This window comes from Molothrus ater, unplaced genomic scaffold (genome assembly GCF_012460135.2).
Source record: "Molothrus ater isolate BHLD 08-10-18 breed brown headed cowbird unplaced genomic scaffold, BPBGC_Mater_1.1 matUn_MA613, whole genome shotgun sequence".
NCBI lineage: Eukaryota > Metazoa > Chordata > Aves > Passeriformes > Icteridae > Molothrus > Molothrus ater.
In genome coordinates this window covers 18,481-43,351 of record NW_023416781.1, presented here as the reverse complement: position 1 = coordinate 43,351, position 24,871 = coordinate 18,481, and the positions used below count along the sequence as shown (strand labels likewise).

The window sequence follows — 24,871 nt, the reverse complement described above, 5'->3', positions numbered from 1 at the left end:
ATCGATCCCTACAGAGCACCTCCGAACCACGACACCCAAGAACTTGCGGCAGCCGAACCCCGCGCTGCCGGCCCCGGACGGAGCGCGGCTCCCGGCGGCAAAGCGGCTCCTCCGGCGCGCAGGGGCGGCGCCGCCCCGGAGACCCCCCCGCCCCCGCCCGCTCCCCCTGCCCGGGGGACCCCGGCGGCGCCCGAGCCCCGCGCCCGGAGCGGACAGAGCGGCGGGCACCGGCCGGGCCGGCGCAGCAGCGCCCGCGCCGCCTCTGCCGCCCTCGGCCGGCCCGGCGCCAGCCGCCCTCGGCTCCGCACGGCGGCTCGCACCGGCAGAGCGGCTCCGCCGCTGCCGCACCAAATTCCCCGCGCGCCTCGGCAACCGCCCGGCCCGGGCCGGCAGCGCTCCCGAGCGGCAACGCTCCGGGCCGGGCCGCGGCCACAAGAAGCGCCCTCAAATGCAGCGGCACAGCCCCGACTGCAGCCCTGCAAACGCTGCCAGAGCTGCGGCTTCCCGCAACTGAACCCCGAAACTGACGCCGCGGGCGGCGCTCACCTCGCTTCAACAAGGGCAAAGAAATGGGTTCTCCCCTTCAAGTTCATCCCCTGGGAGAGCAGAAAAGAAGGGGCTTTCCTCCAATGAAATCCTTCAAGCCGTGTGGAAAGGGGGATTTGGACCTCAATTCAAACCCTTGCAAAGGAGGGACACCAGCGCTGTCCCCTCCATTTAAACCTTAGGATGATGAAAATGGGCTGGCTGCCTTCAAATCAAACCCCTCAGATGACAACAATACTTTGCCCATTCCCGTTCAAATGGAACGCAGGGATTCCCTGTCACCCCTGGGATACCCCTAACAGCCGGGAAAAGGCAGGTTTTCCTTCCATCAACACCCTTCGAACCGCAGGTGAAGGCGGATCCCTCCCAGTTCGAACACAGACAATATTAGGAGAGTAGCTGCTTGCCTCTCCTTCTTTTGTCTTCACAAGCTCCGTTTTTGGTCCTGGGGAACCGGGGAGGGGGGACTGCCAAGATCAAATCGAAAAGGGAAAGGACCAAAGTCCCCGCTCCAAATCCACACGCGCTCACCCGTTCGGCTGCTGCTTCCCGGCACAAAGATTCGTCCCTCGGCACCTCCTTGAAGCGATGCTCCGCGTCTCCAAGCGCGCATCCAGGTGTTCGCCCAGACGCTGCGAGAAGCTCTCGCAGTCCTTCCATGAGACAGCCCCGGGAGCCCCCCATGAACCCCTCTTCTCAGCAGCTCCATGCAAAAGGGAGCTGAGGCGAAGCCTCCCCCTAAAATTGCCTCCCCCCCCCCCCCCCCCCCGGCAGGAGCCGGCCCCTCATCATCCTCACAGCTCACACCTGGGGCTGCTCCGAGCCCCCCATCATCCTCACAGCTCACACCTGGCGCTGATGCCACTCTCCAACAGCGCCTCTCCCCGTCCAGCACACAGCCCGCTTCTCACAGACACAGAGCCAACAGACATCTGCTCCGGGTGCTGGCTGTTCTTAGTCCGTCTGCTTCCACAATTCAGACACGGACGTGCGCTGATGGCACTGAGGGAAAGCATTCCAGTGCACAAAACTGTCATTCTGGTAGCACGCTTTGAGACGCCTTCAGAAAAAGCAGAATCAGCGCCACCTCCTAAGAGCCCTGCTGAGGAACCCCGCCCTCCTTGGGACACCCAATGCAGCAGAGCTCGAAAAACAAAGGGAAAAGTCAAGCTTGGAGTGGAAAAAGACAATAGAAATACAGCAGCCTTTCAAGAAAGCCTTCACACAGTAATAGTGGGACCCGGTCACATTTCTTCTTTCCTTGCTCTCTGGAATGACATCGATACGAAGTACAAAACCCACACGAAACCCAAGGCAGAGCTGGGATTTTACACGTCTTCCTTTTGGCTCTCGGGATGACAAGCGCCTCTTCCGGGACTGCGACACGATTTGGGCGCTGGCAGAGAACGGAGGCAAAAGGTGCCAGAGAGCCCCTTCTATCGCCTTCAGCCCCTGCAGCTGTTCTGAGGGTTCCAGGGCACAGCTCGGTCCGTTCCTAGATCAAAACCTCACGGCAATATCTTCAGAACTACTACCCATCTCCAGTCGGAACCTTCTACATTCCTGGAAACAAATGAGTGCGTAGAGAGGGTTTCTCCCCAGCTGAGTTTAGAGACCAATTCCTATTCTTTAGCAATACCTAGAAAACCGAACGCCTTGCCAGGTTTTAGCATCCTACACCCACTCACCCCTCCCTCCCTGTGCATTTGGTGGCAGCTTTGGGTCCCTCTGGGGGACGGCACCCAGCGTGACCCCCGCCCCTCGCCCGCCCCCCACCTGCTCCTGCACCGCAGTGGGGCTCCCTCTCCTGGGCACCTTGGGGTGCCCCCAACGGCATCAGAGCCCCGAGTCTTCACCCCCCCCCCCCCCTTTTCCTGACCCCCAAAGAAGGCTCAGAACGAATCCGACTGCCCTGGACAGCAGCGCAGCGCTTCCCCCAAGCCCTTCCCACACGTGCATGGCCCCAGCAAGGGATTCTGCTGCAACAAGAAAGCGGGGGCAGCCCCCAGAAGGCTTGAGGTTCCTGCCCAGCCTCGCTGTCACGGGCCGGGGGCAGCGAGAGAGGGAGCGGCACAGACGGCGGGGACGGCCCGGCACAGGGCGGGGGCCGCTCTCAGCGCGATGCCGGCAAAGCCGCAGCTCCGGCGCTGTCGGCCGGGCTGCTTGAGCGGCACGGGGGGATCCGCCGAGAGCCTCCGGCCCCGCGCGGGGACTCCTGCAAGGGCCCAGGGCCGCCGGGCTCCGGCCCTCGGGGCTTTATTCTCCGGCAGCCCGAGCCCCGCGGCTGCGGGGCAAAGAAGGAAAGGGGGCACGGGAAGAGAGGAGCGAGAGCAGGGCATGAGAAAGGGCGGCGAGGGAGCTCGGGCTGCGCAGGAAAGCGGGACGGGAAGGGAAAGCCCGGGACGAGGGTACAGGGAGGCTGGGCAGAGGAAGGAGAGAGGGGGAACAGAAGGGAGTAGCGGGCTAGGGACAGGACAGGAAGGAGCCGGGTTTGTGGGGGGAGAGGGAATGGGGGAAAGGGAGCGAGAGAAGGCGAATACGGGGAGAAGGAAGGAGGGCTAGAGAGAGGGACAGGCGGGGAAGCCCCCCAGAGCCCCGGCTGCACCCCGAGCCCGGCCCGGCGCCTCGCCCTGCCCGGGATGCTGCGCTCGGCGGAGCTCGGCTCGCTCCGGAGACGCTCGGCTCGAGTCGGCTCTTGTCGCCTCAACTCGGCTCTTGGCGCCTGCATTCGCCTCTTCGGCAGAGCTCGCCTCGCTTCGGCCCAACTCCCAGCCGCTCTGTGCCTTCGGCGCGCCTCGGCTCCGCTCGCCCCGGTTCGCTCGAGGCCGTCAGGGTCGGCCGCTCTCGCCTTGCTTCGGCCGAGCTCGTGCGATTCCCCCGAAGGCGGCGGCGTTCGGTTGTGTTTTTAGAAATATCTTTCTCTATCGATTGTATCTTTCTATAGTTAGATTTACATTTCTAGAATACTTCTATTAATCCAAATAAAAACCCCATCTCTAACCAAAAAAATACACGAAAACACCTTCTTTTAAACGGTATCGAAATATTTTTATACTTTGTATAGTTATACTCACATTTATATATATGGTTTCTTTTGATGCAATCTATTAATAATTATCTATAATATCTATAAAATTCTAGACATGTATTTAAAGTATTATTTATATTATGTATCGTATCTACTGCTGCAACTGATTTTTTCTTCTAGTTTTAAACTTTATCTGTACGTATTTATGATATATTTCTAGACTTAGATTTCTACCTTCATATTCTTTGTATTTATCATTTTTATCATCAAAACCCTGCCTACTGACAAGTAAAAAAAACCGCTTTCTTTAACGATTTAAAAAATATTTTTATATTTATAATTTTCCTATTTCTATTTATCATTTGCTCTCTAGTACGTGATAACATACCTGCTCCTGCACCGCAGTGGGGCTCCCTCTCCTGGGCACCTCGGGGTGCCCCCAACGGCATCAGAGCCCCGAGTCTTCACCCCCCCTTTTCCTCTAGTTAGAAACTACACTGGAACTTTTTTCTGGAAACAAAGACACGACCTAAATCCTCTCCCCATGTCCTAGACAGATAGATGTTCAGTTCTTAGTTGACTGGGCAGCAGTTTCTTCAATAGAACGAGAAACAATATGGAAACGTTTTAGCTACAAGCAAATAGGCAAATCTGAACAAGGTCCTGGTGGCCAGCCGCTGCAGTTATTTTGAAGCCATTTTTTAAACAATCAAGTACTGATCCCACAAAAAATAAAGCAAAAAGCTGACTACTGGCTAAGAAAGAAGGAAAAATTAACTTTTGACGACAACAACAACATTCCAAGGACACAGGCTTTTTTCCAATCTCATACCTTATTACTACCTCTCTTGGGAATTCTCATCCTGGATCCCAAAAGGAATAAATCCCTCAGCGTGTCCTAAAGCACCAAGGAGCTACCTACAAGTGAAGGTGGCTACTTTCAGTGCAGACACAGCTGATGACACAGCAGTAGCGCAGTTCTATGCTGCCCAGGGATAATACTGTCTCCTCTTCTCCAGCAGCTGACTCTCCTGACTCTCTCCTGCCATGGTTTCTGTAAATGCATCAGAGCACGACCTTAAACACAAACAGGCAAGAAAACACCATCAGAAGTCTTTCATTGAGCACTACAAGAAGGGTTCCAAGCAGAGACCAACAGAATTTCAAGGAAGCAGTATGCAATTAAACCACCTCAGACTCGTTCAAGTATCCGGCAGGTAGATGGAACCAAAATGGAACCATTCAGAAACGACAAAGAAAACCTCCCCAAGTATTTATACAGGAGTCCTTAACGTCAGAAATGGGATGACAGGTTATGTTCAGATAAGATGAATGTTTATTTGGATGTAGAAATAAACTTCTCTCATGGTCCTTTGCCAAAAAATAGAACCTACAAGTGAACACCTACACCTGCCTAAAAAGACCTAACGAGCCCCTGGCAGCCACCGGCATCAAAGCACAGGGGATGTTTCTAATCCAGGCTAAGGAGAACAATATCACCTTTTGTTCTCTCCAGTTTGTTTCCTCTGCAGTCCTATTTGCTTCTTATGATTTTTACACTCTCTGTATCTTTTCGGGCAGCGCTGAGTCTGACGACCGGGATACGAGAGTCCTTCCCTGCCCTACGGAGAGAACCAGGAAAAAAAGTTAAAAAAAGAACAGGGCAGTTTGAAGTTAATACTTCCGACGAGAAGCAGCACCTGACAAACAGAGTGAACAAAGCGTGATACCTCCCTGGGGACAGAAGACTTACAAACTCTCCGGGATTTACAATCCTAGTAACCAAGCCCTTCAGCACAGCAGCCAAGTGTCCCATTAGGTGGTGCTGCACCAAAGAATGATCCGAGAGGTTCCAAAGAGTGAAACGCACGTTATTTTCCAAAGACGTAAAATCGTGCAAAATAACAAAACTACAATAGATCTAAACTACAGGGCAAGAGTACAAGTGTTAACTTGAGGAGCTGGAACCATCCAGGTGAGCAACTGCTAACTGGATCCTCAACAGAGTTTGAGGAACCCTCCAGGATACAGAAGGGTTTTCCCCAGCAATGTCACAGGCCGAGTTTTGATAGAAGTACACTTGCCAGATGCTCAGAAACGTCACCCATCCTCCTCCGGGTGTCCTGAGAGAGCTGCGAATGGCTCTCACGTGGTTTGAGCTGGTTCTGTAAGGGCTCAGGGTGAATTTCACCAGATGCAACCAAACTGGGCAACACCCAGTGGGACAGAAGGAACCCAAAGCTTGTTTTACCCAAAGCTTGGGTAAGCAGAGCTCCAGCAAATACTGAGGAAACGGACAGAACAGGGTAACAAATAATAAACATACCTTTTTTTTTGGTTTTTTTTTTTTTTTCAGATGAGCAAAACAATTAAGGAGAAGGTGGAAAACTCACCATGACTGAACATTTCATCACCTGTAAGCTGACCATCCTTAGCATAGAGGATTCCAAATTTAAAATTCACCGATCCCTGGAAAATAAAACCAAATATTATTTGGTAAACAGTCAAACAGAAGACATAACAATTTGGGTCCTCTAATCTTTGCATACATCCTACACATCAGAACATACATTTTATACTATCTCCTACTACACGATAATTTACCTTTAAACTTTGATAGTATAGCATAAAACCATTAACTTAGATGGGTGATCAATTATTATTAAGTTGGTGCTTCAAGTTATTTTTGCTGTCAGGTTCAAAAAAACATTACTTCTTTTTACTGTAATGAGCAATCGATTTAGAAGTCATCAAAAGCCCATCAAAATACAAAGCTGTACTCACCGGACGGGTCTGTGAGCAAGAAGTAGTTAGGCTTGTACTCACCTCTTGCCCTTCAACAACCAATAAATCCTGTCAACAAAAACAGCATCTTTAGCCCCCTCCTATTAAAGATTCTACAAGGATGATGGTTTTATTTGTGTTTAGAAGTTTGGATTTGAAATGGCCAGTTCAATGGATAAAGAGACAGTTTAAGTAGTATTCGATTATTATTATTGTTATTGTTATTATTATTATTATTATTATTATTAGCTACTGGAAGAAACAAACCAGTAGTATCTATACTTAATTACTTCTATTTCCAGGAAATCATAAAGAAAAAGAACCAAACAAAAAAAAGTCACTTCCTACCTTTTGTATCTCAGGATGAAAAATGTCTCTTGGGCTCTTCTCCAGTTTCTCAAGACTCCTGGCACTGAAATGCAAATGAACGAGTGCTTTAGAGGAGGGCAAGTGCACATTCCAACCCCGAACCACCAACCGATTGCAGTTACAGCGCTTACAAAATGAATCGTTCCCAGAGCCTCTGGGAAATGGAACGGTTGGTGCAACTGCCATTTCTTCCCCAAAATACTAACTTCCAACACTTCCTAAACTTAGTTTGCATTTTAACTTCCTAAACTTAGTTTGCATTTTAAAAACAGAAATTAGGGAGACTCAGGGTGGAGATCAGGTTGAAATTGATTTCCTTCTAAAGCACAGGGCTCTGTTCCATCACCCTTCACTTTGGCTCCACACAGAATCACGGGGAGCATTTTAGGAGGGCCCAAGAACCAATTCTATTTCTCTCTTTTTTCTAGTTCTCTCTCTTCCTAAATCATTCAAGGCAAGTCAAATGAAAAAGGACAAGTTCAGCATCAAATTCACACTTTTTCCCTTTGTCTGCTCAAGAACAGGCTTTTAAACCACTTCTTGCTGCCTTCAACGATTAAGACTTGCAAAACAGTTTCGCAAGTTTGATAGGTTTATCATAAAAACCACAGAACGCAAGCTCTGAATTACAGGAAAAGGTACACAGGCAAATATCTCAGCTGATGGTGGCTTATTTGTAAACACATACCTTAACGGAGATTGCACTGAGAATGTTTCAGTGGGACTCTAAGGGAAAAGTATTTTCTGAGTACCCTGTAAACAAGAAAAGCTAGGATATATTACAGGACATGCCCACTTGTTCTGCATATTCAAATAGGATTATCAATAAAAACATTTAAGAAGGAAGAAAACCAAGGTAATTTTACTCAGCTATATTTGCTGCCGATTTAGAGAAAAAAAAAAAAAAAAAAGTCACGGGTGCTGCAAAGAAAAAAAAAAAAGTGAACCAGAAACGCCTACAGTAGAACTTTAAAACAATTGCTTGGATAAAAGCAGCTCATGGAACATGAAGTAGAAAAAAAGCGAAACCAGTATCAGACCTGCCTATTTTCTTACCATTGCACAAGAAAAATCCGACAAGCGGTATAAAGTCACTGCCTAAAACCGATCCTAGGATGTAACCAAGAACAATTGAGGCATTTGCTAATCTAAACGGAAACCTTTTCCGGACCCTAGTGTCAAATCACACGTTTTGTCTTGCAGCAGCTCGAGGCTGGAGAGCATTTCCCCTGGGGGTCGGGAGGGTAGGGGCACAAGGGGCTGAGTTTGCGGATCGCACCTGTGCCAGCAGAAGGATCCAGCCCGCGCGCTCCTTGCGCTCGCCATTCTCCGGGCCATCGCTGTGTTTTACTGCTCAGCGATGCCGCTCCATCTGTTTGCGTGGAAGAAAGAGCCACGAGCACTGAGGCACTCAGCAGCCGTGTCATTCCAGCCGCTCGTCCGCCCCCGCCCGCAGCAGCGGCAGCAGCCCGAGGGACACGGCTGCAGCTCGGCGGCTCCCGCGCCTCCGCCAGCCGCCGCACAGTGACCGCGGCAGCGCCCGGCGCCGCTCGCCCGGGGCGGCTCCTGCAGCTCCCGGCCCGCGGCAGCAAAGCACCGCCTGGCGCTCCGCCATCGGCGGGCGGCAGCGCGCCCCGCCCGAGCTGAGCCCCCGCCACCGGGACCGCTGAGCGAGGCCGAGGCACCGGGCGGACGCCCCTTCCGCGCCGCTCGGCTCCGTGCGGGCGGCCGGCCGGAGGCTTCGCCCCTCCAGCGTCGCTGCCGCGGCTCCGTCCCGCGCGGGAGAGGCGCCGGGAGCTCCCCGCGCCCAGCCCGCTCCCCCGGCGCGCGGCCGCCTCGGCCCGCCAGCCATTCATATGGCGCGTCGGCCGTTGCGTCAGACGCCGCGCTTTACGGCCGCAGGGCCTGCCGGGAGTTGTAGTCTCGGACTGACAGCCACCGCTCCGTTTTCCGCCACCGGGAGCTGCGCTCCCGCCGGGGGATCAAACGGCTCCTTCGCTCCTGGGCGCGGAAGCACCTTAGGCAGCACCGCCCCTCCCGAATGTCCTTTCTTTTCCACTCCAACTCTTTTTTCTTTTTTTTCACTCTGTTTTTCACCCCCTTTTCCACTTTCGCTCTTTCTTTTTCACTCTCACCCTTTTCCTTTTTCATTTTTTTTTCTTCCTTTCTCTTCCTTCTATTTTTTTTTCTTCCTTTGCTTTTTCCTTTTCTTTCTTTCTGTCTGTCTTTCTCTCTCTCGTTCTTTCTTTCTCTGGCTCTCTTCCTGTCTCTTTCTTTCTTTCTTTCTTTCTGTCTGTCTGTCTTTTTCGATTTCTTTCTCTCTTTCTCTCATTCTGTCTTTCTCTCTGTCTCTCCTTCTTTCTCTCTTTCTCTCATTCTGTCTTTCTCTCTGTCTCTCCTTCTTTCTCTCTTTCTCTCATTCTGTCTTTCTCTCTGTCTCTCCTTCTTTCTCTCTTTCTCTCATTCTGTCTTTCTCTCTGTCTCTCCTTCTTTCTCTCTTTCTCTCATTCTGTCTTTCTCTCTGTCTCTCCTTCTTTCTCTCTTTCTCTCATTCTGTCTTTCTCTCTGTCTCTCCTTCTTTCTCTCTTTCTCTCATTCTGTCTTTCTCTCTGTCTCTCCTTCTTTCTCTCTTTCTCTCATTCTGTCTTTCTCTCTGTCTCTCCTTCTTTCTCTCTTTCTCTCATTCTGTCTTTCTCTCTGTCTCTCCTTCTTTCTCTCTTTCTCTCATTCTGTCTTTCTCTCTGTCTCTCCTTCTTTCTCTCTTTCTCTCATTCTGTCTTTCTCTCTGTCTCTCCTTCTTTCTCTCTTTCTCTCATTCTGTCTTTCTCTCTGTCTCTCCTTCTTTCTCTCTTTCTCTCATTCTGTCTTTCTCTCTGTCTCTCCTTCTTTCTCTCTTTCTCTCATTCTGTCTTTCTCTCTGTCTCTCCTTCTTTCTCTCTTTCTCTCATTCTGTCTTTCTCTCTGTCTCTCCTTCTTTCTCTCTTTCTCTCATTCTGTCTTTCTCTCTGTCTCTCCTTCTTTCTCTCTTTCTCTCATTCTGTCTTTCTCTCTGTCTCTCCTTCTTTCTCTCTTTCTCTCATTCTGTCTGTCTTTGTCTTTCTCTCTGTCTCTCCTTCTTTCTCTCTTTCTCTCATTCTGTCTGTCTTTGTCTTTCTCTCTGTCTCTCCTTCTTTCTCTCTTTCTCTCATTCTGTCTGTCTTTCTGTCTTTCTCTCTGTCTCTCCTTCTTTCTCTCTTTCTCTCATTCTGTCTGTCTTTGTCTTTCTCTCTGTCTCTCCTTCTTTCTCTCTTTCTCTCATTCTGTCTGTCTTTGTCTTTCTCTCTGTCTCTCCTTCTTTCTCTCTTTCTCTCATTCTGTCTGTCTTTCTGTCTTTCTCTCTGTCTCTCCTTCTTTCTCTCTTTCTCTCATTCTGTCTCTCTTTCTTTCTCTCTGTCTTTCTGTCTTTCTCTCTGTCTCTCTTTCTCTCATTCTGTCTCTCTTTCTTTCTCTCTGTCTTTCTGTCTTTCTCTCTGTCTCTCTGTCTCTCTTTCTCTCTTTCTTTCTCTCTGTCTTTCTCCCTGTCTCTCTGTCTTTCTCTCTGTCTCTCTGTCTCTCTTTCTCTCTTTCTTTCTCTCTGTCTTTCTCCCTGTCTCTCTGTCTTTCTCTCTGTCTCTCTGTCTCTCTTTCTCTCTTTCTTTCTCTCTGTCTTTCTCCCTGTCTCTCTTTCTTTCTCTCTGTCTTTCTCTCTGTCTCTCTTTCTTTCTCTCTGTCTTTCTCTCTGTCTTTCTCTCTGTCTCTCTTTCTTTCTCTCTGTCTTTCTTTCTTTCTCTCTGTCTTTCTCTCTGTCTTTCTCTCTGTCTCTCTTTCTTTCTCTCTTTCTCTCATTCTGTCTCTCTTTCTTTCTCTCTTTCTTTCTCTCTTTCTCTCATTCTGTCTCTCTTTCTTTCTCTCTTTCTTTCTCTCTTTCTCTCATTCTGTCTCTCTTTCTCTCATTCTGTCGCTCTTTCTTTCTCTCTTTCTCTCTTTCTCTCTCACTCTTTCTTTCTTTCTTTCTCTCTTTTTCTCTCTCTATTTCTAATCTTGGCTTTCCTTTCTAGCTTTAGAATAAAAAAGCAGCAGTAGAAACATTCAGGCTACCGGGGCGTGCAAAAAACCCCAAAACGGTAATGATTTTAGGAAAACTATTTCCTCCATGGGAGCCTGAAATTTTCTACAGCTGCAGGTGACATAGAGCTTTTATTTCTTCTTCTAGATAGTTGATACTTAATACTCTATTTATATAGCGCCCCCTGCCGCCTGCTTTGGCGCACTGCAGGCACAGCGCTCCCTGCCGTCTGCATGGGCGCACTGCAGGCAGAGTGCCGCCTAATGACGTCACCTCGTCAACACGGCGCCCCGCCCCCGTCCACGCCCCCAGCGCTCCTTGGAAAGACCCCAAGGCGTAGGCGTTTTGCCAGCTGCCTGATCAAAATGCCGACACCCACCTCGAGCCCTAGAAACGATTTCCCGCGACGCCGAACCCTGCAGGCGAACCGGAATGCCATCATCGCAATCGAAACGCCACAGAAAATCTCGTCGGGGCCGCGGCGGCGTCGGTGTTCCGTGCAGGCAGTCCGGATAGACACACCGGGGTCCTCCGGTTTCCCGCCCTTTTGGCCGCCATTTTGAGAAGGTCAAACAAACTTCCGCGACATTGGTGACGCGCCACTCCCAACATGGCGGCCTTGGGAGGACCCCCCCCCCCCCCCGTCGGCCGAGAGAGGCGGTTACTCAGATGCCGGTCAGAAAACCGCCGAAATACGCCCTCCCGCGGCGCCGCTGACCGCACAGCCCGACTCGAGTACACCTAAAACGCCACAAAAATTCCGCCGGCGCCGCGGCGGCGTCGGTGCTCCGTGCAGGCAGTCCGGATAGACACACCGGGGTCCTCCGGTTTCCCGCCCTTTGGGCCGCCATTTTTAGAAGGTCAAACAAACTCCGCCACGCGCCACGCCCAAGAGGGCTGCCTGGCGACGGCGGGCTGCAGTACCGCGCTCTGCCCACAAGGCGACAGCACTGCCGCCCACCCCAGCCGGGGGCGCCGCGCGCCTTGGGGCTGCGGGCAGCCAAGGCGGCAAAAAAGAACAGGGGCGATTCCCCCCCGCAAAAAACTCCTCTAAAAATAAATGCCAAAAACCTGCCTCTTACCAAACAAGAACCAAATAAGCCCCCTTTCTTTCAAGCCTTCTTGAAATAAATTTTATAGTTCTAGTTTTCCTAGTTCTATTCACACGCATATTTATACCGGACATTGATGTGTTACGTCGTTTATACAATCTATTATGCCTATTCCTATTATCTGTATTTATTCATATTTTGTGGTTTTATCAATATCATTATATATTGATTGCATATTTCTATACTTTGATTTAGATTTCTATCATACTTTTATTATTCCAAAAAAAATCCCATCTCTAACCAAACAAATACCAAAAAACCCTTCTTTTAAACTATATTGAAATCGTTTTATATTTATAGCTTGCATAATTATATTCACTTTTATAGTCACAGTTTATACTGATGCATTCTCTTCATAATTACATATCACATATATATTATTCACATCATATAGATAAATTATTATTTTTATTATGTACCAAATCTACTGCTACAACTTCTTTTTTCTAATATTTTCAATTTTTATATCCATCTTGATGTAGTCATGAGATATTTTTACAAGTAGATTTCTACCTTTCTATCATTTGTATTTGTAGTTTTTATCATAAAACCCCTGCTTTTGCCAAGTAAAAAACAAAACCTTCCTTTCTTTTAAACTACTTTTAATAATATTGTTGTATTTACATTTACCATATCGATAATGTTTTAGATATTATATCATAGTGATGTACTAGATTTATGGCTATTTCCTATAATAGATCATAATAAGATATATACAGTATCACTTGTATTACGTGTTGTATGGATTTATGTCACTTTAGATTTACAATCCTTTAATAATTTTATATATATATATCTGCATAGATTCGCAACACATTTCTATATTTAAAATTTCCTTTGAGCTGTGTTTATATTTATCATCTCTATTGATATATCTATAAACATACACAATGCTCTATTAAAAAATACAATATCTTATTGGAATATATCATGACTTATGTTACCTGTTAAATTTTAAATATAGATCGAATAGATCAAAATAAAAGTTTATTCCCATTTCTGCACATCTACTTGTTTTGTTTAAAGATAGCTATCCTTAGAATTTTACATTTAAAATCCAATTCCTAAATACAAGGACAAAACAAACAGCATCGAATTCCCACCAATGTCTTCCAAAACCATCAAGATACCTCCACCAGCCGAACAACTGCCAGCGAAAAAAACACACAACACTCTTTTCACTGACAGTTCTCATCACATCAGAACAATGGAACCAAACGAAAAGGAAACCCTGGAGAAACACACGCAGCAAATCACAAAAGCCTCTAAAAAAACCCAAACCAACTCGCTCAACTCCAATCAGTGCCACTGACCCTGAACGTCATTTTAAAAACTAACCAAAATTCTACATCTACACTAACTCAAAGAATAAGCAATACTCTGTCAAAAGAACTTTAGAAAGCGAACTAATGAACGAAATAGAAAAAAAAAAAAACAAAAAATCTCAACCACTAAAAAATAAGAAAATAACTACCCAAATTAAAAAAAAAAAAAACAAAAACAAAACAACAAAAACAAACAACTACTTAAAAAGACCCACCATATAAATACCCACGTTCCCAAAAATAAAACTGATCGACAACCACCAAATACGTCGAAGGACAACAAAAAACGAAAAGAAAAAAAAAAAGAAAGGAAAAAACCAAAAGAAAATACATTTGTAAAACAAAAGTCCCCCAAACCAAATCAACTTTAATTTACAACAAAAAAATTATTCCCAGCTGAAGAATAAACGCATAGAGCCTCATTCGATCAAAATAAAAATACCACCCAGAAATAAACACAAAGCCTAAAGAGAAACGTAACCATTAACAATATCTCCCAAATGATCCCGTAACAATACAACATACACTACAATCAAACAAACCAAATCAATAAAAGCCCTGGAAGACGATAAACACGAACGCAATTAGAGAGATTTTAAAAACCCCGCTGCTATTAACGACACGACGCCACCTCGAACCCACCGAAACAAACGCTACACGCCCACGCTAATAAAAGCCACCGCGACAGAATTAAAATCCGAGCCGCTGCTTCGCGCAACGACCCGTAGAAACCATTGCACGCCTTTAAAAACAGAATAGCCCGGCAAAAAAAAATATCCGACTACAGAACTCGATTCAAACCAAACCTTTATCGTCACCACCTGAACCGAGAACCGTACCGGTCAGGAAGAACGCCAGAGCCCTTAGCGCACACCCACTGCGACCCACACAAAACCGTGCGATCGATCCCTACAGAGCACCTCCGAACCACGACACCCAAGAACTTGCGGCAGCCGAACCCCGCGCTGCCGGCCCCGGACGGAGCGCGGCTCCCGGCGGCAAAGCGGCTCCTCCGGCGCGCAGGGGCGGCGCCGCCCCGGAGACCCCCCCGCCCCCGCCCGCTCCCCCTGCCCGGGGGACCCCGGCGGCGCCCGAGCCCCGCGCCCGGAGCGGACAGAGCGGCGGGCACCGGCCGGGCCGGCGCAGCAGCGCCCGCGCCGCCTCTGCCGCCCTCGGCCGGCCCGGCGCCAGCCGCCCTCGGCTCCGCACGGCGGCTCGCACCGGCAGAGCGGCTCGGCCGCTGCCGCGCCAAATTCCCCGTGCGCCTCGGCAACCGCCCGGCCCGGGCCGGCAGCGCTCCCGAGCGGCAACGCTCCGGGCCGGGCCGCGGCCACAAGAAGCGCCCTCAAATGCAGCGGCACAGCCCCGACTGCAGCCCTGCAAACGCTGCCAGAGCTGCGGCTTCCCGCAACTGAACCCCGAAACTGACGCCGCGGGCGGCGCTCACCTCGCTTCAACAAGGGCAAAGAAATGGGTTCTCCCCTTCAAGTTCATCCCCTGGGAGAGCAGAAAAGAAGGGGCTTTCCTCCAATGAAATCCTTCAAGCCGTGTGGAAAGGGGGATTTGGACCTCAATTCAAACCCTTGCAAAGGAGGGACACCAGCGCTGTCCCCTCCATTTAAACCTTAGGATGATGAAAATGGGCTGGCTGCCTTCAAATCAAACCCCTCAGATGACAACAATACTTTGCCCATTCCCGTTCAAATGGAACGCAGGGATTCCCTGTCACCCCTGGGATACCCCTAACAGCCGGGAAAAGGCAGGTTTTCCTTCCATCAACACCCTTCGAACCGCAGGTGAAGGCGGATCCCTCCCAGTTCGAACACAGACAATATTAGGAGAGTAGCTGCTTGCCTCTCCTTCTTTTGTCTTCACAAGCTCCGTTTTTGGTCCTGGGGAACCGGGGAGGGGGGACTGCCAAGATCAAATCGAAAAGGGAAAGGACCAAAGTCCCCGCTCCAAATCCACACGCGCTCACCCGTTCGGCTGCTGCTTCCCGGCACAAAGATTCGTCCCTCGGCACCTCCTTGAAGCGATGCTCCGCGTCTCCAAGCGCGCATCCAGGTGTTCGCCCAGACGCTGCGAGAAGCTCTCGCAGTCCTTCCATGAGACAGCCCCGGGAGCCCCCCATGAACCCCTCTTCTCAGCAGCTCCATGCAAAAGGGAGCTGAGGCGAAGCCTCCCCCTAAAATTGCCTCCCCCCCCCCCCCCCCCCGGCAGGAGCCGGCCCCTCATCATCCTCACAGCTCACACCTGGGGCTGCTCCGAGCCCCCCATCATCCTCACAGCTCACACCTGGCGCTGATGCCACTCTCCAACAGCGCCTCTCCCCGTCCAGCACACAGCCCGCTTCTCACAGACACAGAGCCAACAGACATCTGCTCCGGGTGCTGGCTGTTCTTAGTCCGTCTGCTTCCACAATTCAGACACGGACGTGCGCTGATGGCACTGAGGGAAAGCATTCCAGTGCACAAAACTGTCATTCTGGTAGCACGCTTTGAGACGCCTTCAGAAAAAGCAGAATCAGCGCCACCTCCTAAGAGCCCTGCTGAGGAACCCCGCCCTCCTTGGGACACCCAATGCAGCAGAGCTCGAAAAACAAAGGGAAAAGTCAAGCTTGGAGTGGAAAAAGACAATAGAAATACAGCAGCCTTTCAAGAAAGCCTTCACACAGTAATAGTGGGACCCGGTCACATTTCTTCTTTCCTTGCTCTCTGGAATGACATCGATACGAAGTACAAAACCCACACGAAACCCAAGGCAGAGCTGGGATTTTACACGTCTTCCTTTTGGCTCTCGGGATGACAAGCGCCTCTTCCGGGACTGCGACACGATTTGGGCGCTGGCAGAGAACGGAGGCAAAAGGTGCCAGAGAGCCCCTTCTATCGCCTTCAGCCCCTGCAGCTGTTCTGAGGGTTCCAGGGCACAGCTCGGTCCGTTCCTAGATCAAAACCTCACGGCAATATCTTCAGAACTACTACCCATCTCCAGTCGGAACCTTCTACATTCCTGGAAACAAATGAGTGCGTAGAGAGGGTTTCTCCCCAGCTGAGTTTAGAGACCAATTCCTATTCTTTAGCAATACCTAGAAAACCGAACGCCTTGCCAGGTTTTAGCATCCTACACCCACTCACCCCTCCCTCCCTGTGCATTTGGTGGCAGCTTTGGGTCCCTCTGGGGGACGGCACCCAGCGTGACCCCCGCCCCTCGCCCGCCCCCCACCTGCTCCTGCACCGCAGTGGGGCTCCCTCTCCTGGGCACCTTGGGGTGCCCCCAACGGCATCAGAGCCCCGAGTCTTCACCCCCCCCCCCCCCCCCTTTTCCTGACCCCCAAAGAAGGCTCAGAACGAATCCGACTGCCCTGGACAGCAGCGCAGCGCTTCCCCCAAGCCCTTCCCACACGTGCATGGCCCCAGCAAGGGATTCTGCTGCAACAAGAAAGCGGGGGCAGCCCCCAGAAGGCTTGAGGTTCCTGCCCAGCCTCGCTGTCACGGGCCGGGGGCAGCGAGAGAGGGAGCGGCACAGACGGCGGGGACGGCCCGGCACAGGGCGGGGGCCGCTCTCAGCGCGATGCCGGCAAAGCCGCAGCTCCGGCGCTGTCGGCCGGGCTGCTTGAGCGGCACGGGGGGATCCGCCGAGAGCCTCCGGCCCCGCGCGGGGACTCCTGCAAGGGCCCAGGGGCGCCGGGCTCCGGCCCTCGGGGCTTTATTCTCCGGCAGCCCGAGCCCCGCGGCTGCGGGGCAAAGAAGGAAAGGGGGCACGGGAAGAGAGGAGCGAGAGCAGGGCATGAGAAAGGGCGGCGAGGGAGCTCGGGCTGCGCAGGAAAGCGGGACGGGAAGGGAAAGCCCGGGACGAGGGTACAGGGAGGCTGGGCAGAGGAAGGAGAGAGGGGGAACAGAAGGGAGTAGCGGGCTAGGGACAGGACAGGAAGGAGCCGGGTTTGTGGGGGGAGAGGGAATGGGGGAAAGGGAGCGAGAGAAGGCGAATACGGGGAGAAGGAAGGAGGGCTAGAGAGAGGGACAGGCGGGGAAGCCCCCCAGAGCCCCGGCTGCACCCCGAGCCCGGCCCGGCGCCTCGCCCTGCCCGGGATGCTGCGCTCGGCGGAGCTCGGCTCGCTCCGGAGACGCTCGGCTCGAGTCGGCTCTTGTCGCCTCAACTCGGCTCTTGGCGCCTGCATTCGCCTCTTCGGCAGAGCTCGCCTCGCTTCGGCCCAACTCCCAGCCGCTCTGTGCCTTCGGCGCGCCTCGGCTCCGCTCGCCCCGGTTCGCTCGAGGCCGTCAGGGTCGGCCGCTCTCGCCTTGCTTCGGCCGAGCTCGTGCGATTCCCCCGAAGGCGGCGTCGTTCGGTTGTGTTTTTAGAAATATCTTTCTCTATCGATTGTATCTTTCTATAGTTAGATTTACATTTCTAGAATACTTCTATTAATCCAAATAAAAACCCCATCTCTAACCAAAAAAATACACGAAAACACCTTCTTTTAAACGGTATCGAAATATTTTTATACTTTGTATAGTTATACTCACATTTATATATATGGTTTCTTTTGATGCAATCTATTAATAATTATCTATAATATCTATAAAATTCTAGACATGTATTTAAAGTATTATTTATATTATGTATCGTATCTACTGCTGCAACTGATTTTTTCTTCTAGCTTTAAACTTTATCTGTACGTATTTATGATATATTTCTAGACTTAGATTTCTACCTTCATATTCTTTGTATTTATCATTTTTATCATCAAAACCCTGCCTACTGACAAGTAAAAAAAACCGCTTTCTTTAACGATTTAAAAAATATTTTTATATTTATAATTTTCCTCTTTCTATTTATCATTTGCTCTCTAGTACGTGATAACATACCTGCTCCTGCACCGCAGTGGGGCTCCCTCTCCTGGGCACCTCGGGGTGCCCCCAACGGCATCAGAGCCCCGAGTCTTCACCCCCCCTTTTCCTCTAGTTAGAAACTACACTGGAACTTTTTTCTGGAAACAAAGACACGACCTAAATCCTCTCCCCATGTCCTAGACAGATAGATGTTCAGTTCTTAGTTGACTGGGCAGCAGTTTCTTCAATAGAACGAGAAACAATATGGAAACGTTTTAGCTACAAGCAAATAGGCAAATCTGAACAAGGTCCTGGTGGCCAGCCGCTGCAGTTATTTTGAAGCCATTTTTTAAACAATCAAGTACTGATCCCACAAAAAATAAAGCAAAAAGCTGACTACTGGCTAAGAAAGAAGGAAAAATTAACTTTTGACGACAACAACAACATTCCAAGGACACAGGCTTTTTTCCAATCTCATACCTTATTACTACCTCTCTTGGGAATTCTCATCGTGGATCCCAAAAGGAATAAATCCCTCAGCGTGTCCTAAAGCACCAAGGAGCTACCTACAAGTGAAGGTGGCTACTTTCAGTGCAGACACAGCTGATGACACAGCAGTAGCGCAGTTCTATGCTGCCCAGGGATAATACTGTCTCCTCTTCTCCAGCAGCTGACTCTCTCCTGCCATGGTTTCTGTAAATGCATCAGAGCACGACCTTAAACACAAACAGGCAAGAAAACACCATCAGAAGTCTTTCATTGAGCACTACAAGAAGGGTTCCAAGCAGAGACCAACAGAATTTCAAGGAAGCAGTATGCAATTAAACCACCTCAGACTCGTTCAAGTATCCGGCAGGTAGATGGAACCAAAATGGAACCATTCAGAAACGACAAAGAAAACCTCCCCAAGTATTTATACAGGAGTCCTTAACGTCAGAAATGGGATGACAGGTTATGTTCAGATAAGATGAATGTTTATTTGGATGTAGAAATAAACTTCTCTCATGGTCCTTTGCCAAAAAATAGAACCTACAAGTGAACACCTACACCTGCCTAAAAAGACCTAACGAGCCCCTGGCAGCCACCGGCATCAAAGCACAGGGGATGTTTCTAATCCAGGCTAAGGAGAACAATATCACCTTTTGTTCTCTCCAGTTTGTTTCCTCTGCAGTCCTATTTGCTTCTTATGATTTTTACACTCTCTGTATCTTCTCGGGCAGCGCTGAGTCTGACGACCGGGATACGAGAGTCCTTCCCTGCCCTACGGAGAGAACCAGGAAAAAAAGTTAAAAAAAGAACAGGGCAGTTTGAAGTTAATACTTCCGACGAGAAGCAGCACCTGACAAACAGAGTGAACAAAGCGTGACACCTCCCTGGGGACAGAAGACTTACAAACTCTCCGGGATTTACAATCCTAGTAACCAAGCCCTTCAGCACAGCAGCCAAGTGTCCCATTAGGTGGTGCTGCACCAAAGAATGATCCGAGAGGTTCCAAAGAGTGAAACGCACGTTATTTTCCAAAGACGTAAAATCGTGCAAAATAACAAAACTACAATAGATCTAAACTACAGGGCAAGAGTACAAGTGTTAACTTGAGGAGCTGGAACCATCCAGGTGAGCAACTGCTAACTGGATCCTCAACAGAGTTTGAGGAACCCTCCAGGATACAGAAGGGTTTTCCCCAGCAATGTCACAGGCCGAGTTTTGAGAGAAGTACACTTGCCAGATGCTCAGAAACGTCACCCATCCTCCTCCGGGTGTCCTGAGAGAGCTGCGAATGGCTCTCACGTGGTTTGAGCTGGTTCTGTAAGGGCTCAGGGTGAATTTCACCAGATGCAACCAAACTGGGCAACACCCAGTGGGACAGAAGGAACCCAAAGCTTGTTTTACCCAAAGCTTGGGTAAGCAGAGCTCCAGCAAATACTGAGGAAACGGACAGAACAGGGTAACAAATAATAAACATACCTTTTTTTTTTTTTTTTTTTTTTTTTCAGATGAGCAAAACAATTAAGGAGAAGGTGGAAAACTCACCATGACTGAACATTTCATCACCTGTAAGCTGACCATCCTTAGCATAGAGGATTCCAAATTTAAAATTCACCGATCCCTGGAAAATAAAACCAAATATTATTTGGTAAACAGTCAAACAGAAGACATAACAATTTGGGTCCTCTAATCTTTGCATACATCCTACACATCAGAACATACATTTTATACTATCTCCTACTACACGATAATTTACCTTTAAACTTTGATAGTATAGCATAAAACCATTAACTTAGATGGGTGATCAATTATTATTAAGTTGGTGCTTCAAGTTATTTTTGCTGTCAGGTTCAAAAAAACATTACTTCTTTTTACTGTAACGAGCAATTGATTTAGAAGTCATCAAAAGCCCATCAAAATACAAAGCTGTACTCACCGGACGGGTCTGTGAGCAAGAAGTAGTTAGGCTTGTACTCACCTCTTGCCCTTCAACAACCAATAAATCCTGTCAACAAAAACAGCATCTTTAGCCCCCTCCTATTAAAGATTCTACAAGGATGATGGTTTTATTTGTGTTTAGAAGTTTGGATTTGAAATGGCCAGTTCAATGGATAAAGAGACAGTTTAAGTAGTATTAGATTATTATTATTATTATTATTATTATTATTATTATTAGCTACTGGAAGAAACAAACCAGTAGTATCTATACTTAATTACTTCTATTTCCAGGAAATCATAAAGAAAAAGAACCAAACAAAAAAAAGTCACTTCCTACCTTTTGTATCTCAGGATGAAAAATGTCTCTTGGGCTCTTCTCCAGTTTCTCAAGACTCCTGGCACTGAAATGCAAATGAACGAGTGCTTTAGAGCAGGGCAAGTGCACATTCCAACCCCGAACCACCAACCGATTGCAGTTACAGCGCTTACAAAATGAATCGTTCCCAGAGCCTCTGGGAAATGGAACGGTTGGTGCAACTGCCATTTCTTCCCCAAAATACTAACTTCCAACACTTCCTAAACTTAGTTTGCATTTTAAAAACAGAAATTAGGGAGACTCAGGGTGGAGATCAGGTTGAAATTGATTTCCTTCTAAAGCACAGGGCTCTGTTCCATCACCCTTCACTTTGGCTCCACACAGAATCACGGGGAGCATTTTAGGAGGGCCCAAGAACCAATTCTATTTCTCTCTTTTTTCTAGTTCTCTCTCTTCCTAAATCATTCAAGGCAAGTCAAATGAAAAAGGACAAGTTCAGCATCAAATTCACACTTTTTCCCTTTGTCTGCTCAAGAACAGGCTTTTAAACCACTTCTTGCTGCCTTCAACGATTAAGACTTGCAAAACAGTTTCGCAAGTTTGATAGGTTTATCATAAAAACCACAGAACGCAAGCTCTGAATTACAGGAAAAGGTACACAGGCAAATATCTCAGCTGATGGTGGCTTATTTGTAAACACATACCTTAACGGAGATTGCACTGAGAATGTTTCAGTGGGACTCTAAGGGAAAAGTATTTTCTGAGTACCCTGTAAACAAGAAAAGCTAGGATATATTACAGGACATACCCACTTGTTCTGCATATTCAAATAGGATTATCAATAAAAACATTTAAGAAGGAAGAAAACCAAGGTAATTTTACTCAGCTATATTTGCTGCCGATTTAGAGAAAAAAAAAAAAAAAAAGTCACGGGTGCTGCAAAGAAAAAAAAAAAAGTGAACCAGAAACGCCTACAGTAGAACTTTAAAACAATTGCTTGGATAAAAGCAGCTCATGGAACATGAAGTAGAAAAAAAGCGAAACCAGTATCAGACCTGCCTATTTTCTTACCATTGCACAAGAAAAATCCGACAAGCGGTATAAAGTCACTGCCTAAAACCGATCCTAGGATGTAACCAAGAACAATTGAGGCATTTGCTAATCTAAACGGAAACCTTTTCCGGACCCTAGTGTCAAATCACACGTTTTGTCTTGCAGCAGCTCGAGGCTGGAGAGCATTTCCCCTGGGGGTCGGGAGGGTAGGGGCACAAGGGGCTGAGTTTGCGGATCGCACCTGTGCCAGCAGAAGGATCCAGCCCGCGCGCTCCTTGCGCTCGCCATTCTCCGGGCCATCGCTGTGTTTTACTGCTCAGCGATGCCGCTCCATCTGTTTGCGTGGAAGAAAGAGCCACGAGCACTGAGGCACTCAGCAGCCGTGTCATTCCAGCCGCTCGTCCGCCCCCGCCCGCAGCAGCGGCAGCAGCCCGAGGGACACGGCTGCAGCTCGGCGGCTCCCGCGCCTCCGCCAGCCGCCGCACAGTGACCGCGGCAGCGCCCGGCGCCGCTCGCCCGGGGCGGCTCCTGCAGCTCCCGGCCCGCGGCAGCAAAGCACCGCCTGGCGCTCCGCCATCGGCGGGCGGCAGCGCGCCCCGCCCGAGCTGAGCCCCCGCCACCGGGACCGCTGAGCGAGGCCGAGGCACCGGGCGGACGCCCCTTCCGCGCCGCTCGGCTCCGTGCGGGCGGCCGGCCGGAGGCTTCGCCCCTCCAGCGTCGCTGCCGCGGCTCCGTCCCGCGCGGGAGAGGCGCCGGGAGCTCCCCGCGCCCGGCGCGCGGCCGCCTCGGCCCGCCAGCCATTCATATGGCGCGTCGGCCGTTGCGTCAGACGCCGCGCTTTACGGCCGCAGGGCCTGCCGGGAGTTGTAGTCTCGGACTGACAGCCACCGCTCCGTTTGCCGCCACCGGGAGCTGCGGTCCCGCCGGGGGATCAAACGGCTCCTTCGCTCCTGGGCGCGGAAGCACCTTAGGCAGCACCGCCCCTCCCGAATGCCCTTTCTTTTCCACTCCAACTCTTTTTTCTTTTTTTCACTCTGTTTTTCACCCCCTTTTCCACTTTCGCTCTTTCTTTTTCACTCTCACCCTTTTCCTTTTTCATTTTTTTTTCTTCCTTTCTCTTCCTTCTTTTTTTTTTTCTTCCTTTCCTTTTTCCTTGTCTTTCATTCTGTCTTTCTCTCTCTCGTTCTTTTTTCTCTGGCTCTCTTCCTGTTTCTTTCTTTCTTTCTTTCTTTCTTTCTTTCTTTCTTTCTTTCTGTCTTTTTCTATTTCTTTCTCTCTCTCTTTCTTTCTTTCTCTGGCTCTCTTCCTGTCTCTCTCTTTCTCTCATTCTGTCTGTCTTTCTGTCTTTCTCTCTGTCTCTCCTTCTTTCTCTCTTTCTCTCATTCTGTCTTTCTGTCTCTCCTTCTTTCTCTCATTCTGTCTTTCTGTCTCTCCTTCTTTCTCTCATTCTGTCTTTCTCTCTGTCTCTCCTTCTTTCTCTCTTTCTCTCATTCTGTCTGTCTTTCTGTCTTTCTCTCTGTCTCTCTTTCTTTCTCTCTTTCTCTCATTCTGTCTCTCTTTCTTTCTCTCTTTCTTTCTCTCTTTCTCTCATTCTGTCTCTCTTTCTTTCTCTCTGTCTTTCTGTCTTTCTGTCTCTTTCTTTCTCTCTGTCTTTCTGTCTTTCTGTCTCTTTCTTTCTCTCTTTCTCTCATTCTGTCTCTCTTTCTTTCTCTCTTTCTCTCTCTCTCTTTCTTTCTCTCTTTCTTTCTCTCTTTCTTTCTCTCTTTCTTTCTCTCTTTCTTTCTTTCTTTCTTTCTTTCTTTCTTTCTTTCTTTCTTTCTTTCTTTCTTTCTTTCTCTCTTTCTCTCTTTTTCTCTCTCTATTTCTAATCTTGGCTTTCCATTCTAGCTTTAGAATAAAAAAGCAGCAGTAGAAACATTCAGGCTACCGGGGAGTGCAAAAAACCCCAAAACGGTAATGATTTTAGGAAAACTATTTCCTCCATGGGAGCCTGAAAGTTTCTACAGCTGCAGGTGACATAGAGCTTTTATTTCTTCTTCTAGATAGTTGATACTTAATACTCTATTTATACAGCGCCCCCTGCCGTCTGCATGGGCGCACTGCAGGCACAGCGCCCCCTGCCGCCGGCTTTGGCGCACTGCAGGCACAGCGCCCCCTGCCGTCTGCATGGGCGCACTGCAGGCACAGCGCCCCCTGCCGCCTGCTTTGGCGCACTGCAGGCAGAGCGCCCCCTGCCGTCTGCATGGGCGCACTGCAGCCAGAGTGCCGCCTAATGACGTCACCTCGTCAACAGGGCGCCCCGCCCCGGCCACGCCCCCAGCGCCCCTTGGAAAGACCCCAAGGCGTAGGCGTTTTGCCAGCTGCCTGATCAAAATGCCGACACCCACCTCGAGCCCTAGAAACGATTTCCCGCGACGCCGAACCCTGCAGGCGAACCGGAATGCCATCATCGCAATCGAAACGCCACAGAAAATCTCGTCGGGGCCGCGGCGGCGTCGGTGTTCTGTGCAGGCAGTCCGGATAGACACACCGGGGTCCTCCGGTTTCCCGCCCTTTGGGCCGCCATTTTGAGAAGGTCAAACAAACTCCCGCGACATTGGTGACACGCCACTCCCAACATGGCGGCCGTGGGAGGACCCCCTCGGCCGAGAGAGGCGGTTACTCAGATGCCGGTCAGAAAACCGCCGACATACGCCCGCCCGCGGCGCCGCTGACCGCACAGCCCGACTCGAGTACACCTAAAACGCCACAAAAATTCCGCCGGCGCCGCGGCGGCGTCGGTGCTCCGTGCAGGCAGTCCGGATAGACACACCGGGGTCCTCCGGTTTCCCGCCCTTTGGGCCGCCATTTTGAGAAGGTCAAACAAACTCCCGCGACATTGGTGACGCGCCACTCCCAACATGGCGGCCGTGGGAGGACCCCCTCGGCCGAGAGAGGCCGTTACTCAGATGCCGGTAAGAAAACCGCCGAAATACGCCCGCCCGCGGCGCCGCTGACCGCA

General features: G+C 49.7%; 2 protein-coding genes across 9 annotated transcripts; both read right to left on the bottom strand.

Moving 5' to 3' along the window:
- Positions 1–3,569: 3,569 nt before the first annotated feature.
- LOC118701375 (GTPase-activating Rap/Ran-GAP domain-like protein 3) lies at positions 3,570–8,629 on the bottom strand. Of its 5 annotated transcripts, XR_008509122.1 has the most exons (6): positions 8,007–8,590; positions 7,416–7,480; positions 6,707–6,770; positions 6,359–6,427; positions 5,075–6,043; positions 3,570–4,651 (listed from the first exon to the last, which is right to left on the bottom strand). XR_008509122.1 is itself a non-coding variant. In XM_054518463.1 (5 exons), the coding sequence occupies exons 1-5, from the start codon at positions 8,063–8,065 to the stop codon at positions 5,129–5,131; spliced, it is 336 nt and encodes a 111-aa protein (XP_054374438.1). In that variant the 5' UTR covers positions 8,066–8,629; the 3' UTR covers positions 4,676–5,128. The 5 variants fall into 5 exon arrangements, 2 of the variants coding, with proteins under 2 accessions (XP_054374438.1, XP_054374437.1); XR_008509121.1 differs by lacking the exon at positions 7,416–7,480 and having other exon boundaries at positions 6,401–6,427; positions 8,007–8,620; XM_054518463.1 differs by lacking the exons at positions 3,570–4,651; positions 7,416–7,480 and having other exon boundaries at positions 4,676–5,196; positions 5,968–6,043; positions 8,007–8,629.
- A 9,091-nt stretch (positions 8,630–17,720) lies between these two features.
- Positions 17,721–22,655, bottom strand: LOC129047134 (GTPase-activating Rap/Ran-GAP domain-like protein 3). 4 transcript variants are annotated; one of them, XR_008509128.1, is made up of 7 exons: positions 22,112–22,649; positions 21,522–21,586; positions 20,839–20,902; positions 20,500–20,568; positions 20,109–20,184; positions 19,217–19,338; positions 17,721–18,793 (listed from the first exon to the last, which is right to left on the bottom strand). XR_008509128.1 is itself a non-coding variant. In XM_054518468.1 (6 exons), exons 1-5 carry the CDS (start codon positions 22,168–22,170, stop codon positions 19,271–19,273), a joined length of 294 nt encoding a protein of 97 aa, XP_054374443.1. In that variant the 5' UTR covers positions 22,171–22,653; the 3' UTR covers positions 17,721–18,793; positions 19,217–19,270. The 4 variants fall into 4 exon arrangements, 1 of the variants encoding a protein (XP_054374443.1); XR_008509129.1 differs by having other exon boundaries at positions 17,721–18,770; positions 20,109–20,568; positions 22,112–22,655; XR_008509127.1 differs by having other exon boundaries at positions 20,109–20,568; positions 22,112–22,652.
- Positions 22,656–24,871: the final 2,216 nt, after the last annotated feature.

What these genes read in the sequence shown, in the direction of transcription:
- LOC118701375 (XM_054518462.1), bottom strand. Translation starts at nt 8,583, where the DNA reads ATGAATGGCTGGCGGGCCGAGGCGGCCGCGCGCCGGGGGAGCGGGCTG. An exon ending in GGATCCTTCTGCTGGCACAG is followed by an intron (nt 6,771 to 8,006) that starts GTGCGATCCGCA and finishes TTTGCATTTCAG; the next exon opens with TGCCAGGAGTCTTGAGAAAC. An exon ending in TTCATCCTGAGATACAAAAG is followed by an intron (nt 6,428 to 6,706) that starts GTAGGAAGTGAC and finishes TTTTGTTGACAG; the next exon opens with GATTTATTGGTTGTTGAAGG.
- LOC129047134 (XM_054518468.1), bottom strand. Translation starts at nt 22,170, where the DNA reads ATGGCCCGGAGAATGGCGAGCGCAAGGAGCGCGCGGGCTGGATCCTTC. An exon ending in GGATCCTTCTGCTGGCACAG is followed by an intron (nt 20,903 to 22,111) that starts GTGCGATCCGCA and finishes TTTGCATTTCAG; the next exon opens with TGCCAGGAGTCTTGAGAAAC. An exon ending in TTCATCCTGAGATACAAAAG is followed by an intron (nt 20,569 to 20,838) that starts GTAGGAAGTGAC and finishes TTTTGTTGACAG; the next exon opens with GATTTATTGGTTGTTGAAGG.